Raw genomic sequence first — 14,182 nt, forward strand, 5'->3', positions numbered from 1 at the left:
GTGTGTATGTTGCCTGCATATATGTTTGTGCACCATATGCATGCAGTGCCTGTGGAGACCAGAAGAGGCTGTCAGATTTCCGGGAACTGGAGTAACAGATGGCTGTGAATCACCATGTGACTTCGAACTCAGAGATCTGCCTGCCTCTGGCTCCCAAGTGCCGGAATCCAGAGTGTGCGCCACCACTGCCTGGCTTAGGCGAATAAATTAGGAAGCTTTGTGATTGGGACTAGAATTCCAAGAAAGCTTGATTCCAGGGTGTGGCCGAGGGAGGGGTAAACTATTCAATTCAGGCAAGTTCAGAATTCTGGGTGGAAGTTCTGATTTCTTTTGAGTGAGGATTAGTGAGTAGGAGGCCAGAGTGATTTTACCCTATATAGGTTTTACTGGCCTGGTGAGGGCCAGCTTTCAGTGGGACCCAGAGAAATGTTTATTGCAGATGGGCTGGACAATGTGCTGACTTACAGACTGTGAAACCACAGTGCTTAAACCAAGTAAGCAGCCGGCTGTGAGTGGACACTTTAAAGTTTATAAAGCATTTTGTTGTACAGTCATGTTTCCCTCTGTTTACTCAGCCTCTCACTTCCTTCTCTGTTTTATTTTATTTTATGGCCCAGGCTGGCCTGGAACTTATGTGCTTCCACCTCCAGTGCTGGCACTTGCCACTAAGCCCAGTTTATTTAGTGCTGGCCATCAAACCTAGGGCTTCCCTCAGGCTTAGGCAAGTACTCTACCAAGTGAGGGGCAGCCTCAGCCCATGAGTGCAGTTCTGGTGATTCTCGGAGTCTGTTCCTTCTGGATCTGATCACTCCTGTTCCTCTTTATTTTAAAATGATTTATTTTATGTGTTTTGCCCGTATGACTGTGTACCTTGTGCATGCAATTCCCAGAGGCTTTAGGGTTCCTGGAACTGGAGTTACAGTTGGCTATGGACAGCCAGGCGGGTGCTCTTGCAAGAGCAGCCAATGCCCTTAACCGCCGAGCCATCTCTTCCGCTCCAAGCCTCTTTGGGACAGAATCTTTTTTTCTTTTTTTTTTCTTTTTCTTTTTCTTTTCGGAGCTGGGGACCAAACCAAGGGCCTTGCGCTTGCTAGGCAAGCGCTCTACCACTGAGCTAAATCCCTAACCCTTCCAAGCCTCTTTGGAATATGCAGGGAAATGATTTTCCTAAGAGGTTTCTTCATGGTTTTCACTTTGGTTTTCACAAGACTTTGCAGAGGTCATACAATGGAAATGTCATAGGTAGCAGGGTTTATTTTGATAAGCTTAGAAAAAGGCAGGACAGTAATTTCTATCTACAGATAACAGCACGTGTGTGTCAGAACACTCCTAATTCTGTCTCTCAACTTCTGGCTGGATGTTAGTCTCCGGAGGAAATTGGGTAATCTTGATTAGAGTGGCGTCAAAGCTCCTTAACCTAAGCTACTAATGTCACCGATGTTCCCTAGATTCTGAAAAGCTTTAGAGAGGAGGATACGGCTAGAGATCACTTAGTTCTGGCTGGCGGCTTCAGCAGTTACAAAACCTTTCCGCAGTGAAATAGCATACTGTTCAATAAGCCCCTCCCTCGCTATGACATCAGGAAACACACCCTATCATGTCATTGTCTGGCTACTTCTTTGGAAAGAGCTATTTTTAGTGCGAGCAAACACATACTTGCTTTAGAACATAAACTGGTGTTATGACGCACAAATTAAAAGGCAGATTTGAAAATGCCTTAAACATTACTATTTTTCTTTATGTTTGTACGGTTGTGTAGAAGAGAAAGAGAGGCTAGTCTTTCCACCCGGTGTCCCTCTCGGTTCAGGGTGTCAGCCGAGAAGGCGGGGCCATGACGTCACACCTGGGCGGGCGTAGACTGTTCTAAGTGCGTGCCGCGGGGGAGACTTCTTAGATACCAGGCTGCAAGGCTCTTTCCCTTCCGGTTTCTGCGCCCTTTCTCTGCGCGCTGGTTTCGACCTGGGCTGTATAGTGTGGAGAAGGGGCGGGATCCTTCCTCCCTTCTGCTCCTACTGGGGCGAGTCCACTTCGTGCCTGGCTGGAGTTCAGGGGTCCGAAGTGTCAGCTGTAGGCCTGGTGAAGCTTGGTGGCCCCATGGCCCCGCTCGGAGCTTCCCCGCGTCTGGTGTTGCTGTTTAGCGGGAAGAGAAAATCCGGGAAGGACTTCGTGACCGAGAGGCTGCAGAGCAGGTGTCCGCGGGTACAGGGAAGCCGAGGAAGGGCGCTACCTCAAGTGATGGAGGGAGGGCTTGATGGAGGGAGCTCACTGAGGGCAAGGAGGGACAGGATGACACAGGGAAGAAGGTAGATCCTCGTGGTCAGTGAAACAGCAGCCTGCACATGTACCCCTCTAGGAACCAGGAGACTGCTTCTGCAGAAGAACTCTGTCGTCAAGAAACATGGATTGCTATTACATCCAGGCACCTTCAAACGTGCCATTCCTGTTTCATGATTCTGGTGGGAGGTAACTGGTGTAGATAAGGAGACTAACGTGACTCTAAGGGGTTTTCAAGACCACGAGCGTGTCTGTTCCAAAGAGAATCTTCCCAGAACACCCTGCAATAGCAGGAATTTATGGAATATTCTATGCCAGGCATTGTACGTCTATATCATCTCATTTAACCCACATAGCCCCTTTATCAAATAGTGGTATTAGCATTCCCATGTCACAGATGCAGAAGCAGGGGCCCTTAGGAGCTAAAACCCAGTGTGTGTGTGTGTGTGTGTGTGTGTGTGTGTGTGTGTGTGTGTGTGTTCCAGCAGCAGGGAAAGTTCATACACCTAGGAGTTCAAGGCCAGAGTGGACAACAACATGCTGACTTTTTGAGTATTAAAGTGTTAAAATTTGTGAGGGTTATAAAGTAGCAAATTGAGGGTTTAAATTCAGCTTTGCCTTGAAGTAATACCTTTCACTTGTTCTGTCCTTCCTTTCTAGTTATTTGTTTTCAAAGAAGTATTTATGCTATGGGTTTGGGTTTGTGCCTTGTGTGTGCAGGTGTTCACACCAAGAAGAGGCCAGAAGAGGGCACATGATCCCCAGAACTGGAGTTACAGATGGTTGTGAGCCTTCGTGCGGGTGCTGGGATTGAAGGCCTGTGCCACCACACCTGGCCCACCTCCAGCTTTTAAAAAGCATGGGTTCTAGGGGTTGAACTAAGATCATCCGGCTTATGAGGCTCGCCTTTTCCCTAGCCTTCTACTTTTCTTAAGTGATGAGATGTTCTGGGAAACTTTTTTTTTTTTTTTCTAGGAACTTGGACTAGGAAGGCAGAGAAGGAAGAGAGAGAACAGTGAGGCTCCTCTCCAAGGCCAATGGGACAAGTGTTAGGGACCACATTTGTTCTAAGAGGTCCAACTTTTATCACTAAATAATCACCATCAATGTGTAAATTTTACCTGCTCTTACCTCCACAGATAGTCTGGAGATCACCCAGAAGCCTAGAAGCTGGGGTTAGACAGCTAGGAGTTCACGGCCCGCCCCAGTGCTTACTGCATGACTTGCTACAGACGTCTTACCCGTTCTATTCCACTTCTGCCTCGTGCTAAGTGGGTGTAATATGGGATGGTTAGAAGAATTAAAGGAGCCAACACTAGAATTAGAGTGATTCTTGGCTGGGAATACAGTGTCCGCTAATTCCCTGTTTTTGTTACCCACAATGTTACTTTTAGTTAACTTTCTTCACTCAACCTCATTTTCTTCATCTGGAACAAGAACCAGGGCCGTGAGGCGGCTCAGCAGGCAAAGGCTGTCAAGCCCGATTCAATGGAAGTAGGGAACTGACCTTTGAAAGTTGTCCTCTGACTCCTCCCCACCCCCACGAAATGTTTCTAAAAGCAGGGGCGGGGGGGCACCTATTTCACCATGAGGCATTTAAGTGCCCTCCTGGGCATCTCAGGGACAGGTAGAAACTGTGACTCTTACATTGGTATTGCTTGGATCCAAGTATAGCACACAGGAAATGGTAATACGTACACCAAGTGACTCAGAGGGCAAATTATTAATGTTGCGGTGACCAGGTCAATGCATACCAAGGTCTCTGTGGCTCTGAGTGAATGAGTTTGGGGTCCCAGCAGAAAGCTGATCCAACCAGAATCTCAGCAGGCCTGGAGTTTCCCGTGGCACTTACTTAATACATTCTGCTGTTAGTTCAGGGCTCCGTGATAGTTCTTTGGCTTTTGCAATAATCCTATGTGACTGTAGGGCAGATGATGCCATTATTATAAACGAGCAAAGGGGGTTAGGGGAGGGGAGGCCGAGAGTAGGAATTCCTAAGGTAGAGATGAGCAACAGAGGCACTGGACTCCTCTTCTGGACACTGGAGACTGTCGGCAGCACAGGGTTAACCGGGTTCTGATTCCTTGTCCCATAGACTTGGAGGTAACATCTGTGCTGTCCTGCGGCTCTCTGGTCCACTCAAGGAGCAGTACGCTCGGGTAGGTGGTGGCTTGTGGCATCGGGGGGTGCTGGGAGGAACCTGCTCTTGGAGCAATGGCTGCTGCTTGAGTCAGTGGCTCAAGAGAGTCTAGGTATGAGGCCCTAAGAAAAGGAAGGGGTCCAGGAAGGGCTGTAGGTGCTTGAATTGGTAGCTCTGATGCCACGTAACTAATAAGGATCTGTGCTCTAATCCCCGTTCTCAAACCCAGCTGTCCTGATGCAACCCTGGAATTCTCAGGGCCTGGGAAGGAAGATGGTGCAGTTGATAAAATGCTTGCCATGACCTGGGTTCTATCCTGAATACCTACATAAAAAGCCAAGCATGGCATTGCACACCTGTAATCCCAGCACCAGGGAGGCAGAGACAGGAAGATCTCTGTCGTTTGCTTGCCTGCCAGCTTGGCCTAATTGGTGAGGTCCAGGTCCCAGTGGGAGACCTTATCTCAAAAACAAAAGTAAACGCCTCAAGGTGGATGGACAGCACCTGAGGTTGCCGACCTCCAATCACATGCAGATGAACGGGTGCATAGTCACATGAATTATCAAACGCGTGGTCAGACAGGCAGAAGCAGCGCAGTATGCAGATGCCCTAATCAGTTTGGCTTTGGTATAATACATCTGAGACTGGGTACTTTCATATAGAAAAGAGATATAACTCACAGTTGTGAAGGTCCAAGGCCAGGGTGCTGGCATCCTCTTAGCTTCTGGTAAAGGCCTTATGGTGGAAGGACAGTGGACAAAAGAAAGATCACAGGGTAAGAGGACTGAGGGGAGAGGCCTGGATCCTTATATAACAACCTACTTTCAGGGTGACCAATCCAGTCCCACAGAAGTGGAAACTCATTAGTCCTCCCTGAGAGCCACAATCCCCCAGAGGCACCATATCCCTATACCACCATATTGGGGGCAAGGCTAAATAGGAGATTTGGTGGGGACAAACCATACTAATGACTGAGAATTAGAATCGTAGGTGGTGGTGCATATATTTCATCTCAGTACTTGAATGACAGAGGTAGGTAGGTCTCTGTGAATTTGAGGCCTGCCAGGTCTACAAAGAGAGTCCAGGCTAGCCAGGGTTATGGGGTGAGACCCTGTCTCAAAAAAATTATTATTATATTTGCTCCTATATTCAGTTCATATATACAGTGTTTGAACACTGTTCCAGCTGTGGGGGATGTTCCAGATGTGAGTTTCTGCACTGCTAGAAAAGACACCATGGGAACTACAGTGCTGGCTGCCACAGGAAGAGGAAGGGAGAGGGGAGAAGAGATTTTTATTGTAAACAAATGCATCTTTTTTGAGTTCTGGTTGTTACTACTACTACTACTACTACTACTACTACTACTACTACTACTATTACTATTATTATTTTATTATTATTATTTTGAAACAGGGTTTTGCTATATATCTCTGGCTGGCCTGGAACTTTTTGTAGACCAGGTTGGCCTCAAACTCACAGGGATTCACACGCTTCTGCCTCCTGAGTGCTGGGATTAAAGGTGTGAGCCACCACTGCCTGGTTATGGGTTATGTTTTTGAGAATGCCTTTCTGTTCTGGAGCCTTCTGGATAGAGCCTTTGCTTGTCATTGTCTCTGGAGAAGGGGAGGGAAGGCTTAGAAACAGCTCCCTGGGGGTCAGAGTAGTCCCTCCAGTCTAAGGGTTTCTCTAGGTATGCAAGGTCCTAGGAATGCCCAGAGCCAAATGAAGCAATGCTAGGTCAGCCAAGTGAGGACTTTGGGTATGGGGAAGGAGAGGAAGGGGAGACATCTCTCTCTGGGGTTTTTGGTGGATGCAAAAGGACACAGGGTTTCTTATTGGAATGCAATAGACTAAGGCTGTGCCCAGGGGTTGCAAATTCACTTCGGGATTAGTTTAAGCCAGAAATAATTGGGAGGATGAAACTCTCAGAAGAGAAAAATGACACCACACATGTCAAACAATTTTGGAATTATTTAAGACCTCCCAGCTTTGAGTATCTTGGGGTGCTCCCTTGGTAGGGCTCTCCTCCTTGCTGCTTTGTCACTCTCAAAGCTGGCTAGTGACTGCAGGGAGGTGCCAGGAGGGGCTGGTTCTTCCCATTTTAGGAAGGACTGTGTCATAGATGGACTGTGTGTTGCAGGAGCATGGCTTGGACTTCCAGAAACTTCTGGACGCAAGCACTTACAAGGAGACCTATCGGAGGGACATGATCTGTTGGGGGGAGGAGAAGCGCCAGGCTGACCCAGGCTTCTTCTGCCGGAAGATTGTGGAAGGCGTGTCCCAGCCTATCTGGGTAAGGGGGCTCTGCCTTGGCTTACAAAACAGCTCTTCCCAGATCTCTCCTGTGGTCATCTCTCATCTTCACTGCCACCTTCTGCACACGTTGCTAGCATCTCAGAAGTCCTCTTCTGATGCCTCTTGCCTCTGTGAGTCAGAGTGGCTTTTTCAAAGCAAGTCATAGATCACTGGCAGATCTAGAAGTGCTGGTGCCTCCCACCCTCTCACATCAAAGTCCTAGCTTTGCTGTGAATGTTGGGGCTCCTGTGTTCCCCTCCATCCTAACAGAGCTGAGGCCACCAGCTTCTCTTACATCAACCATGCAGCAGGGACTTTGCTTCTTTTTTTTCTTTTTTTGAAGCTGGGGACTGAACCCAGGGCCTTGCACTTGCTAGGCAAGCGCTCTTCTGCTGAGCTAAATCCCCAACCCCGTGACTTTGCTTCTTTTCCTTCTTTCCTTGCTTCCTTCCTTCCTTTCTTTTCTTTTCTTTTTTTTTTTAAAGATTCATTCATTTATTATATATGAGTACACTGTAGCTGTCTTCAGACACACCAGAGGAGGGCATCAGATCCCATTACAGATGGTTGTGAACCACCATGTGGTTGCTGGGAATTGAACTCAGGACCTCTGGAAGAGCAGTCAGTGCTCTTAACCACTGAGCCATTTCTCCAGCTCCTTCCTTACTTTTCTTTTCTTTTTTTTTGGACAATGTTTTACTATATAACCCTGGCTAGCTACTTTGTAGACTAGGATGGCCCCAGACTCACAGAGATTCACCTGCCTCTGCCTCCCAAGTTCGGGAATTAAATGTATGCACCACCACACATGCCCTTGCGTGTCTTTCTGCCTGGCTGCCCTTTCCTGACCCTTTTACCCGATTTACTCTGACACTTTTCATGTCACCTTCACGGGGAAGCCTTCCTTGACATACATCATTGTCTTTTCTTTCTTTTTCTTTTTTTCCCTTCCTCCTAAGACAGGGTTTCATGTAACCCAGGATGGCCTGGAACCTCTGGGTGGTAAGGATGACCTTGAGCACCTGATTCTCCTGCTTCCACCTCCCCAGGTCTTAACTAGCCCACAGCACCCTACACTGGGCCTTCCTTATTCATACTTGTGGTAAATTCCGAGTGTCTCCTTTTGTCAGGCACCTTTCTAGGTTCTTAGGATGTGCTGGTACAAAATGGAATGAAGAGTTCACCTTCAAGAAACTTCCTGTTATAGTTAGGAGTTGGGGAGCCATGTTCTAAATAAGTGTAGGTGGTGCCAGGCAGGGTGAACAAGACAGGTGGAGGTGCGGGCAGGCCCGGGAAGGATGCTCTTTAAAGCCTGCTGTCTAGGGACTTCTTTTTAAGGCATAGGAAGGCTTTAAGGCTTAAATCTTTTTTAAAGATTTATTTATTTATTTATTTATTTATTTATTTATTTATTTATTTATTTATTTAATGTATATAAGTACACTGTAGCTATCTTCAGACACACCAGAAGAGGGCATCAGATCCCATTACAGATGGTTGTGAGCCACCATGTGGTTGCTGGGAATTGAACTCAGGACCTCTGGAAGAACAGTCAGTGCTCTTAACCCCTGAGCCATCTCTCCAGCCCAAAGGCCTCCTTCTTAAGGCAAGGTCGGAGCATGAGGAAGGAAGTGAAGGAGTGAACTGAAAGGCTAGTAAGGGAAGGAGCTTTCTAGAAAGAAGGACCAGAATTCGAGGGCTGGAGAGGGGCCTGTTCCTGGTATGTCTGAAAAGCAGCCATTGTGGTTGCCTGTGGGAAGTTAAGAGCAAATCATGTAAGGCTTTGGAAGAGACTAGAAGTCACTGAGAAGTTCTGAGAAGAGGAAAGACATGGTTTAGGAATTAAGGGGCAATTTAATTACTAGGGTGTAGGCCAATGATGGAGCATGTTTTAGTATCTGGATATAGTTCTTGGAAGGAGTGTGGTTAAGAACCTGAGACAGGAGATGGCTCAATGGATAAAGCCCTGGAGTTCAGATCCCCTGGAACCCACATAAAAAAGTCAGGCGGGGCTGGCGAGATGTCTTAGTGGATAAAGACATCCACTGTCAGAGCCCACATGGTGGAAGGTGAAAACTGACTCCTCTGAATTATTTACACACACACACACACACACACACACACACACACACACACACACGCACACACACACACCTCTCCTACATCTGGCATTATAGATGTGGTGCACAGGCCTGTAATCCTAACACACAGGAAGCAAAGGCAAGGAGTTGAAGGTTAGCCTTCCCTATGTAACAAGTTTGAGGCGGGCCAGGGCTACATAGTGATACTTTGTCTCAAAACCAAAGAAAGGATGTAACGGGCTTTCTCTGGCTGCGGGAGGGCGGGTAAGAGCTGAAGCAGAGAGACCCAGTAGATGGTCGGTCCGACCCAGTAGATGATCCGCCAGTGACAGGCTGGCCTCAGAGCTGTGAGAGACTTGAGAACTCTTACATGGATTTTAAGGATAGAGCCATTAGGAGTCGAGTGGGTGATGAGTTGGTTCTGGGGCAGAAGGACTATGATTTTTATTCTGAGCAGAGGCAGGAAGGGTCAGGATTGGAGGGATCAGGAGGTGAGGAACTATGTTTCAGCCATGTCTGGGCTAACATTCATCAGACTGCTCTGTGGTCCCATTTGGAAAAGCTACTGTGTGTCTTGTATTGCATCTCCTGCTCTATTGTGTGTTTCAGCGCCAAGAGAGCAGGGCAAGGGTGTGTTTTGCGTATGACACCATCCTCGGTGCCTGGCACAGTGCACAGTAAGTTCTTGCAGTGCTCCTAACTTAGAACTGCGGCTGAGTGATAGCCTTGTCTGGCAGGTGGCAGTACTCAGAGGTGTTCAGTGAGCTGCACCACTGCTCTGGCTTCCCCGCCTCCCAGCCTTCCTTCCCTATAGCACTTTGTCCTAATGGTCACCTATTTGTGTCTCTTCTTTGCAGCTGGTGAGTGACACACGGAGGATGTCTGACATCCAGTGGTTTCAGGAGGCCTACGGGGCTTTGACACAGACCGTCCGAGTAGTAGCCTCGGAGCAGAGTCGACAGCAACGGGGCTGGGTGTTCACACGTGGTAGGCTGCAAATAGCATTTGTCCCCATGGTTCAGCACACAGCTCAGCCACCCCTGTGCTCTAGGCCTAGAGTGAGTGAGTGAGAGGCTGTAAAGGGAACGAGTTGGCAGAAGGTCAAGGTCATAGGGTATCTTCTTTGGCTGCCTTGTTAAGGCCAGTGAACTTGTCTGGCTAGGCCCCATTCTTTTGGCCCTTAGGCTTTGGGGACTGACAGTGGTTGGTGAGTGTCTTAGTCAGGGCTTCTATTCCTGCACAAACATCAGTACCAGGAAGCAAGTTGGGGAGGAAAGGGTTTATTCAGCTTACACTTCCACATTGCTGTTCATCACCAAAGGAAGTCAGGACTGGAACTCAAGCAGGTCAGGGAGCAGGAGCTGATGCTGAGGCCATGGAGGGATGTTACTTACTGGCTTGCGTCCCCTGGCTTGCTCAGCCTGCTCTCTTATAGAACCCAGGACCACCAGCCCAGGGATGGCACCACCCACAATGGGCCGGGCCTCCCCCATTGATCACTAATTGAGAAAATGCCTTATAGCTGGGCCTCGTGGAGGCATTTCCTCAACTGAGGCTCTTTTCTCTGTGATAACTCCAGCTTGTGTCAAGTTGACACACAAAACCAGCCAGTACAGTGAGCAAGCCAAACAAACCCTGGATAAGCCATGGGACCAGACAAGAAGTTTTCCAGAGGCCTCAGTGGCACCAGCCGAGGACCTGCTTTGCAGATAGCTCTGAAGCGCGGCTCAGGCCTCTGTTCTGCCCCAGGTCACTGTTTCTTAGATCCACTCAGATCTAGTGAGTGTGAGAGCTAACAGCGTATCTCTTGGCCAGCCTGTGTGTGGTGCTTCTTATGCCCCCTCTTAGAGACCCATGCTTTACAGCTACCGTGTGGACACTGCTCTTCCCGTGTTCCTGGTGATGAGCACCTTGGCCCACAAAGGTCAGGTTTCCTTCTCAAGGCCGTGAAGAGTGGGAGGAGCCACACTCTCACCCTGCTTCCAGCCTTAAGGACAGCATATGCCTCCCGACAGGCTCCGGTCCAGCGTATGCCAGGCTTGCCAAACAGTGTGACACCCCTTTGGGTTGTCTGCGTTGTTGATCCAGTCTTCTCTCTGTAGGCGATGACCAGAGCAGAGTGATTTCTTCAGGGGCTGCCATGGTGGGGGGCCGTGCCTACCTCTCGGAGGTTTTCAGAGGAGAGGCACAGGGTGGATGCCTGCTGTCTGTGGGGCTGGGGCCTGACTCCTATTCTTCCTCCCAGGGGTGGATGATGCTGAGTCAGAATGTGGCCTGGACAGCTTTGGGGACTTTGACTGGGTCATTGAGAACCACGGAGATGAACAGTGCCTGGAGGATCAGTTGGAGAACCTTCTGGAATTTATTCATGCCAAACTTCAGCGCTGAGGCTTGAGGGGTGAGCAGAGACTGATGGACCGGGCGAACCCTGCTTCTACCAGATGTGGGTGCCCAGTCCTGGCTGAGGTCAGAAAACAGACAAACGGTCTGGCTTTAAACTTCCAGAGGAATGAGGAGGATGCTCGTGGGTAATGGCAAATAAAGAAACCTCCGGTGTGTGTGTCTTCCCTGGAGAGGACACTTACAGGGCAAAGGCCAGTGCATTAGTTTTGCGTGAGACAGAAACATTACCATGCGCATGGTAAGGCAGGCCTGCAGAACTGTGGTGGTGTTGCTTCCCCGTGTGTAAGCTCTCAGCCCTGGAATCCTAATAAACCTCCTTGGAGCACAGCTTAGAGCTGGAGACTGGTTATTTCCCTGACATCTTGGACGAACTGGGAGTGGAACTAGGCGGTAGAGGTGCAAGCCTTTAATTCTAGTGCCCAGAAGGCAGAGGCTGGCAGATCTCTGAGTTTGAGGACAGCCTGGTCTACAGAGTGAGTTTGAGGACAGCCAGGACTACACAGAGAAACTGTCTCAAAAGGACACAAAACAAAACAAAGAAAATCTGGGGTATTGGGGTAGGTATGGGCCCCACTCTGCCCTGTACATGACTGGGATGAATCCCGCAGAGGTTGACCTGAGTCTAAAGCCTGGACAGGTCTCTGTGTCACTGGTGGGAGTGGGTCTGTGGTTCTTGTCTTCTGGGATGGCCCTAGGAAAGGCTGTCACCACAGGAATTGTCACCAGTGCACCAGCCCCTTGCACCTTCATAGCTTTTCATGATTTCTTACTTTTGGGCTCGTCACAGGCACTGTGTGAAACCGGTAAGGAAGGTAAATTCTGTATCCCTTTGGATGCCAGGAACTGCAGTGACGTGCCTGGCCGGGAGCCAGCAGAGCAATGGGTGTCCGGGCTCACCACAGAATGGAATGGTTGACCAGTGGCCAGCATCTTCTGCCACATCGTGTGGATGATATGACGCCCTGTGGCTCCATGCTCTCCCCAGGGCAAGCTTCTGGTGCTCACCCTGCCTTCATTTCCACATAGATTCAGTTCTCACAGACAAGGGAGATGGGAGAAGCCGGTACCTCAGCGTGACCCAACCCAAATAAACCTGGCTCACTCTGGCCTATGCTATTCTCCCTTACCTGCCTTTGCCAGGCACCAGGCCATGAGCCCATGAAGTTGAGCAGGCATGGGTGAATTCTCATGGGGTCTGCTTAGAGGAGAGACAGCAGTTCCCCCAGGGCACCAGGGACCAGAGGGGAGTTTCACTGGGAAGGCAGCCAGGGTTCCCTAGACAGACCAGCATGGTCCCCACTGTGTAGGACTCTTTCTTTGGATCTGGAGCAGAGGCATATAAACAAATAGTCCCAGCTACAGAAGTGACCCAAACTCACAAGGTAAAGTTTTGAATCACCCACCTGGGAGGAACCCTTGAGCAAAAGCCTTAAGTTGACAGGGCACCTAGCACAACAATAGCTTGAAACAGGGATCTCATAAGGCAGTGGTTCTCAGCCTGTGGGTCACGATCCTTCAGAGGGGATCACACATCAAATATCTTAAATATCAGATATTTACATTATGGTCTATAACAGTATCAAAATTGCAGTTATGAAGTAGCAATGAAATTATTTTATGGTTGGAGGTCACCACAACATGAACTGTTTTAATTAAAGAGTTAAATCCTTAGGAAGGTTTCGAACCACTCCCTTAAGGACATCCACTTCCTATAGACTGGTATTTTTATATCCCTTACCTCACTTTTTAAAAAAGAATTGTTTATTTATTTTATGTATATGAGTACATTGTAGCTGTCTTCAGACACCAGAAGAGAGCATCGGATCCTATTACACACAGTTATGAGCCACCATGTGGTTGCTGGGAATTGAACTCAGGACCTGTGGAAGAGCAGTCAGTGCTCTTAACCACTGAACCATCCCTCCAGCCCCACACCCCCTTACCTCATTTTAAAGATGAGCAGATTCAGAGAGCTTGTAAAACCCACCCAGTGGGGACCACCACTTACTGAGAGAGCTGGATTTTGCACTCAGCTGGAGGGTCCTGTTGTAAAGGCCACAATTGCCATAGGCTCAGAACCTTCTTTGGGAGTCCACACCCTACCTCCATGCCTGGGCAGCCACTTCAAAGACACTTAACTGGACGCCTAGGCACTGGCACTTGAGAAAGACTCCTGTTCTCTTAACTCAGGTGTCAGCTCTCTTTCTTAGCTTCTGGTGCTGAGCGACCCTCCCTCATGGGGCACAATGTAAGGGAGGCAGAAGGGCTTTGGAATTGAGCGGAATTCTGGAAGGGCATAGTTCTTGACCTTCCAACATGGTATGAGATACAGGGGAGGACTGATCCATGGAGGGGACCAGCCAGTAATTGTGATGGGCAGATAATAGTGGGACAAGGCTCAGGGTAGGGGTTGGGCAGGAGACGCCACAGGGAAGACTGAGTCTGATTAGGGAGATGGAAGGGTGACATTGATGGTTTTGATGGGTAAGGGGAACACATGCAAAGGGATAGATTAAGAGGCTTTCCTAGGCTTGGAGCAAGAAATAAGAGCCCAGGAGAGAGCTGGAGAGATGACTCAACAGTTAAGAGCACTGGCTGCTCTTCCACAGGTCCTGAGTTCAATTCTCAGCAACCACATGGTGGCTCACAACCATCTGTAATGGGATCTGATGCCCTCTTCTAGTGTAGTGTAGTGTAATCTTCTGAAGACAGCTACAGCGTGCTCATATACATACAATAAATAAATCTTTAAAAAAATAAAAAGGCCAGGGAGAGCCAAGTTGTGGGCATGGTAGATGGTGGTGGCTGATTCAGCCCTCCGGAGGCAAGGAGTATGCTCATCAGTGAAACTGTCCACACACCACCATTCTTGCCTTTCTGTCCTTTCACCTCTCAATTCTGCACACTTGCTAGTGCACCTTGTGACAGTGCTTAGCCTTTTATTTTCTATTTTCCTTTCATTTATATGCATGGGTACTCTGACTGTGAG

At 48.7% G+C, this 14,182-nt stretch overlaps 1 protein-coding gene across 6 annotated transcripts; it reads left to right on the plus strand.

The window, feature by feature from the left end:
- The first annotated feature begins 2,019 nt into the window (after positions 1 to 2,019).
- Positions 2,020 to 11,520, plus strand: Pmvk (phosphomevalonate kinase). Of its 6 annotated transcripts, none has more exons than XM_087623956.1 (5): positions 2,020 to 2,189; positions 4,370 to 4,433; positions 6,555 to 6,707; positions 9,648 to 9,774; positions 11,036 to 11,520. In XM_087623956.1, the coding sequence occupies exons 1-5, from the start codon at positions 2,095 to 2,097 to the stop codon at positions 11,176 to 11,178; spliced, it is 582 nt and encodes a 193-aa protein (XP_087480082.1). In that variant the 5' UTR covers positions 2,020 to 2,094; the 3' UTR covers positions 11,179 to 11,520.
- The last annotated feature ends 2,662 nt before the right edge of the window (positions 11,521 to 14,182 follow it).

Source organism: Rattus norvegicus, chromosome 2 (genome assembly GCF_021556685.1).
Source record: "Rattus norvegicus strain SHRSP/BbbUtx chromosome 2, alternate assembly SHRSP_T2T, whole genome shotgun sequence".
NCBI lineage: Eukaryota > Metazoa > Chordata > Mammalia > Rodentia > Muridae > Rattus > Rattus norvegicus.

Excerpts from the sequence above, each read along its gene's own strand:
- Pmvk (XM_087623956.1), top strand. The coding sequence starts at position 2,095 with ATGGCCCCGCTCGGAGCTTCCCCGCGTCTGGTGTTGCTGTTTAGCGGG. Across the intron at positions 6,708-9,647 it reads GCGTGTCCCAGCCTATCTGG|CTGGTGAGTGACACACGGAG; the intron begins GTAAGGGGGCTC and ends TCTTCTTTGCAG. Across the intron at positions 9,775-11,035 it reads ACGGGGCTGGGTGTTCACAC|GGGTGGATGATGCTGAGTCA; the intron begins GTGGTAGGCTGC and ends TCTTCCTCCCAG.